Below are 6,148 nucleotides of genomic sequence, written 5' to 3'. Positions count from 1 at the left end.
GATGTCGATTGCAGCACGATTTTCTCACGCAAAAATTGCGGCAGAACCAAACCACGTTTTCAGGTGCCATTAAAATGAATGGCACCTGAATACACGGTTCTGTGATTTGTCCTTTTAGCAGAGCGTTTTGAAATTGCGGGCAGAATCACGGTGATTCTGCCTACAATTCAAAACTCCTATGTGTGAATGCAGCCTAAGGCTTCATGCACACTGCTGCTCCTTATTGTTTTTTTGTCAAAACCCCTGAACTCAACTCAATAAAAGCCTATGAGGCCATGCACATACAGGCTTTTAACAGAGTTTAGCAGCAGCAGAGTTTAGGGGCAGTTAAACACAATTCTTCTGAGTTCATGAGAGGAACAAGCTTTGGCTGTACTTCTCCTTTAAACAAAGTCTATAGAACGGGGGTCCGCAACCAGTAGATGGTGGTCTACCAGTAGATCTTGGCTAGGTGACTGGTAGATCTCGGTCTGGGCTTGCTGACACGCCATTCCAGAGTATCAGAGTGCAATGCAGAGGAACTACTTGTAAAGTTGGAGCAAGAGCAGCATAAGCCGATGTCTCCTCTGTAGTGCTGCTCCTATGCCCTGTCATGGTTGGTGGGTGTAACACCAGCCAAGCATGACCTATTTAGGTATTTAAGTGAATGAGGATGCTTTGAAATAGCCCTGCAACCTTGTACAGTACAGCTAACAAGGGGTTAAACAGGCAGCGGTATTTTGCTTTCTCACCCCCTGCTTTAAGCCCTTGAACCCTGTAGAAGCATACAGTTGCAGGGCACTTGCAGAGTGGCCCATTTACTTGAATGGGTCTGGGTTGACAGGCGGTAGCACCCATCGAAAGCAACAGGGGGTGTAATTCCTGCTGCTGTATGTGTACACCTTTAGCTTCTGCCTCAGCAGCTAAAGGGGGGGAGGGGTAAGGATTGGGGAGCAGTAAAACCATGATTTTACCACCCCCCAACTTTACATGTGAACAAGCTCTTAGGGTGCTGCTGCCCATTACAACTAAGGCTTAAATCAAAGGTTCAGTAGGCACTGCTGCTCTTCTGCAAAGTGATCCCAGTGCGTTTGACAGGTAGTGAGGAAGAGATAGGTTGCCTCCTCATCACCTGATTTAAACCCATGATTGCCGTGCAATGCACGCAATTGTGACACGGTAGAAAGTCAATTAGAGGTTCAAATCAAGTGTGAGGAGGCAATACCGTGCCCGGAGATCTTTGACTTCTCCCATGTTGTTCAGGTAGACCTCCACCTCTAAGGTTGCCTACCCCTGCTATAGAATCAGCAATCCAAACACAGAAATGACCAGGCAGAAAATATTCCACTTCATGCAAGTTTATAGTTCCACTCCAGCAAGCACTAACTACTGTATATCAGAGAAACAAGCCAGCAGATTTCACAGTGAATATCAAAGTGAAAAGGAGAGCTGCAAACAGATCTGGCACATCAGGCAGACGTTCCATGTAATGGAACCAGGACACTACCTGCATGGAGTCTGCATGTTCTCCCTGTGCTTGCCTGGTACTCCAATTCCTTCCCACACTCCAAAGACATAGTTACATAGTTAGTCTGGCTGAAAAAAGACAAAAGTCCATCCAGTTCAACCATTAAAAAAAAAAAGTTATAATCCTATACCCACAGTTGATCCAGAGGAAGGCAAAAAAAACCAGCGCATGATCCAATTTGCTCCTGCAGGGAAAAAAATTCCTTCCTGATCCCCCGAGAGGCAATCTGATATTCCCTGGATCAACTTTACCTATAAATGTTAGTAACAAGTTATATTCTGTGTATCTAAGAAAGAATCCAGGCCTTTTTTTTTAAAGTAATCCACTGAGCTGGCCAGAACCAACTCTTGAGGGAGTCTATTCCACATTTTCACAGCTCTCACTGTGAAGAAACCTTTCCATGTTTGAAGATTAAATTTATTTTCCTCCAGACGTAAAGAGTTCCCCCTTGTTCTCTGTGATGACTTCAGGGTTAATAACTCTACACCGAGTTCACTATATGAAGCACTGATGTATTTATACATGTTGATCATATCCCCCCTTAATCACCTCTTCTCAAGAGAGAATAAATTCAGTTCCTCTAATCTTTCCTCATAGCTGAGCTCCCCTATGCCTCTTATCAGTTTGGTTGCCCTTCTCTGTACTTTCTCCAGTTCCCCAACGTTCTTTTTGTGAATTGGTGCCCAAAACGGAACTGCATATTCCAGACAAGGTCTTACTAATGATTTGAACAGCGGTAATATGATCTCTCTCTCTCTGGAGTCAATACCTCTTTTAATACAAACTACTTACATACTGAAAAGTTAATTGCCTCTTGTCCAAATTGGTATGTAAAGCGCTGTATAAATTGGCAGCATTATATACTGTAAATACCTGTAATAAATATTACCATTTATCCTAGCAGACCTGACCACAACACAAATCTGCTAAAGAAAATTGTTCATATGCAGTCTCTCTTCTCTGGATTCAAGATAGACGTTCCTTTCCAGTGCAATGCCCCCCTCCTATATTCTGGGAAAGGATTGATTGATTCAATTTGATTGGGTTTGTTTGTCTTGTCCAGGTGATAGGAGAGTACAAAACAAGCGGAAGAGGTTGATTTAATTTAATTGAATCACTGTCAGATTTGGACCTTTGGTTGTCTAAAGGATAATGAAATGTACAGCAGGCGAGGTGGTTGATTGGATTAGGTATGAATAAATTACTTGTCCAGCCTGATCTATGAATGCCTCTGTGACAAAAGGTTAGAAACTTTACAACAGATTTCCAAAAAGGTATTTGCATAAGTACGCAAAGCACATATGGAGTATGAAGTCACACTACACAAAGGTTTACTCAGCAAGTCAAGGAAGAGTAAGGCTTGGTTATGAGTAACCAAGTTCAAGACAAGCAGCATCCAGTCACTAGGCATGGTACCTGGTAAGGTAATAAAAAGGTTGGGAGAACCACAATCGGGCTCAGGGTAGGATTTCTGCTGCTGTTCCTAATTTTGAGATATGGATTGCGTGCACGTCGGAAAATAATTACACGGACAACTGTCCAGTACAACCACCTTCACATCATCTCTGTTTATTGCAGGGCGGTGCTTAACCTTTTATACATAGAAAACAACATAGAGTATACGTCACTATTACGTATATACAGTCACATTCTAAAAGGCACATTTTGCTTGGTTGAATATAGGAGAAATGTAGAAACTTGATGCTTGCTCCTCATCCCGTTATCTCTTCACCCCCCCCCCCTCACATTCCCAAAGTCTAAGTAAAAGGTCCTCTCAGTGCGAAGGGAGGGGTTGAGAGCATCGACTATTTTACTCTGTCCCTATAAAGCCTAGCTCATCTGTCCTTATGTACCTTGGAACTCTTTTATGCTGTACGTTAGACAGGTGATGACTATTTCATCACCTCCCTTGCCACAGACTTTGTACATAAGGAAGTCAGATGCTATCCCTACAAAATTGTGAAATTGCTGTTGGCGGGGAGGGACCATAGAGGAGTGAAAGGTTTATCCTCTTCCATCGCAAGGGGGTCCTCCTCTTCTTGATGGAGAAATATAGGTGTGCTGTTGTCTACAGCCTTGCTTATTAACTTCTTTACAAATGGTAGAATACAACATACAATCAGAGCTAAAAGAACTAGAATTATTAATACCGTTACCCCTATTTGGGCGAGCACTTTTTGCCACCCACTCATCCAGCTAAAATATTGATCCCACGGGTCTGAGATACCTGAGTTCTTCTTCAGCTCCACTGACAGATCTTCTAATTTCTTTATAGCCAGAGTAACCTTACCATTCGGGCCAGTATTGTCAGGAAAATATGTACAACATGTTCCGGTTCCTTCTATCATTTTACAGACACCTCCTTTTTCCGCTAAAATCATGTCCAGAGCCATCCTATTCTGGAATGTCATGTAGGATGTAGGGGCTAACTGGTCAACGATTCCTTGGAGGGCATCCCTGGTGTAATTCACAAACCTCTGTTGGTTGTAGTATATGTAATTTATCCAATCTACATTTTATTAACAGTTATCATGGGAATCAGGGATTCGAAGCCTGCTTTTACCTGGTCTCTGGCTTTGAATTCATTAGGCACCCCCCTTGGGACTCCAATGGCGTCTATATACACATGTGGGTCAAAACTTCCGGAGGGAGCTGTCCGCTTCCTCCTGTGCCTAGATGCTGAGTCAGTGTATGTGTCAGGGGTATCTTCTGTTAGAATATGGAGAGGCATAATGACCTTTACAAGGGCACACTCACCAGTCCAACTCCCTTCCAATCTGGTTCTAATCTTTTGGTCCCCACAGATCCAGTATATGTCACCGAGAGACTGAGTCTGATTCTGCACCTTAACCCCTGGAATGTTGCTGTAGGTGGAACAATAACCTTCTGTAAAATTACCCAGAAACCTCCCTTTGCCTTTGTAATTAGAGTAACAGGTGTAATTCCCTGGATATATAGTAATACCCTCTCCAGGTTTTGAGCTTTTAGTAACCATCGGATATTCCTTCTTCCATTTCTCACATGTGGAATGGTTAGTGGATGTGTTGGTGAACAGGCTGTGGAAACATTCCTCACTGTCTTGCGGGATCTGGAGAGGAACTGTCCCTAAATGTGGCCTGGCACTACCACAGACATAACAATTACTTTTGTTATGCTGGCTGGCACTGAACCTCATCCACTCAAGCCACAAGTTGGTATCAGAAAAAACAGTTTCTGCGGCCATAGTGTCCTCAAAGGTGGGATTTGCTATTGCCACCATGTCACCTATGGTACGAATGGTGGGTCTAAGGGGATTCACCACTGGTTCTGATGAGCGATACATGTCTTTTAGTTGAAACCTTTCCAGAGAACCAGTTCCAGAAAAGCTGGTCCTTCCTAACCAATAAATGCCTGCATCACCAGGGCCAGGGTTCTCTATATTTATGGTGAGCCTTTCCCCCTTGGTATTACACCCCGACCTCAGAAACTTCATACTATCAATAAGGGACCTCCCCTTTCCATCTTTCTTGTTTAGAGCACTCTGTGGTCTATATCCCCAGGCTGTTCCCGTATTCCATCCTACCGATCCCCAATAGTCACAATTCTGTCCCCAATAATCATCCGTGACATATATGTATATTTGGTCACCACCTTTTTCACATACCCGCTGTGCCCAGTTAGGATCTGGAATGCCTTGGCACCAAGCAGGAAGTACACTACAAAAATCAAAGGTGAAGGCGGCTACATGAGTGTTGGATGAGTTGTACCAAAATGTGGTAGTGCCATTTACCTTAGTGATGGCAACATGTTGAGCACCTGTTTTGGTGATAACCACCTGCTGGGCTTTTATCAAACTTATTAAAGAAAGGATATGCAACACAATCATCATGGTATAGATGACGCCTTTTCCTCAGGGGTTGGGACTTTTTTGCAATGGGAGGCGTGTATCCAGGTGTTTTTCCCTTCTAGCTTGACTGATGTAGCTGTGGTCAGCAGAACTTGAAATGGTCCTTCGAATCGTGGATCAAGTGTATTTTTCCTTGTAAATTTCTTTACCAACACCCAGTCTCCTGGCTGAAGACTATGAGTTCCCGAGTCTGCCTCTGGATCTGGAATGGAGGAAAACACTCGAGAATGGATATTGGTTAATTCTCTAGACAGACGTATGACATAGCTAGCTAACACATCAGATTGTAACTACAACTGTTGTGGAAAGTAACAGCCAAGTCTGGGGGCTGAACCAAACAAAATTTCATAAGGGGACAGGGCATGTTTCCCCCAGGGGGTGTGTCTGACACTAAACAGAGCAATAGGCAAACTGTCTGGCCAACTCATGTTAGTCTCTTGGGCCATCTTTAGCATCCTGTTTTTTTAGAGTCCCATTCATCCTTTCTACCTTCCCACTGCTTTGAGGGTGATAGGGGGTGTGTAAGGCCAACTCGACCCCCAGTGCTGTCCAAATCTCTTTCGTAAGGGTTGCTGTGAAGGCTGGACCCTGATCACTCTCTATCACCTCTGGGACCCCAAATCTACAGACTACCTCACTCAGTAATTTCTTAGCCGTGGTCTTGGCTGTCATGTTTGTAACAGCATAGGCTTCTGGCCAACCAGAGAACATGTCCACCACCACTAGAGCATATTCATATCGGCCACTTTTTGGCA

General features: G+C 43.8%; 1 protein-coding gene across 1 annotated transcript; it reads right to left on the bottom strand.

Annotated features, from left to right (window-relative positions):
• Positions 1-3,060: 3,060 nt before the first annotated feature.
• LOC149455114 (uncharacterized) lies at positions 3,061-5,531 on the bottom strand. The gene has a single exon (XM_089686632.1). It carries the CDS (start codon positions 5,373-5,375, stop codon positions 4,017-4,019), a length of 1,359 nt encoding a protein of 452 aa, XP_089542758.1. The 5' UTR covers positions 5,376-5,531; the 3' UTR covers positions 3,061-4,016.
• Between the last annotated feature and the right edge of the window lie 617 nt (positions 5,532-6,148).

This window comes from Staurois parvus, unplaced genomic scaffold, assembly GCF_062004578.1.
Source record: "Staurois parvus isolate SC_StPar_1 unplaced genomic scaffold, SC_StPar_1.0 ptg000403l, whole genome shotgun sequence".
NCBI lineage: Eukaryota > Metazoa > Chordata > Amphibia > Anura > Ranidae > Staurois > Staurois parvus.
This window is presented reverse-complemented; position numbering and strand designations above follow the sequence as displayed.

What these genes read in the sequence shown, in the direction of transcription:
- LOC149455114 (XM_089686632.1), bottom strand. Translation starts at nt 5,375, where the DNA reads ATGATGATTGTGTTGCATATCCTTTCTTTAATAAGTTTGATAAAAGCC.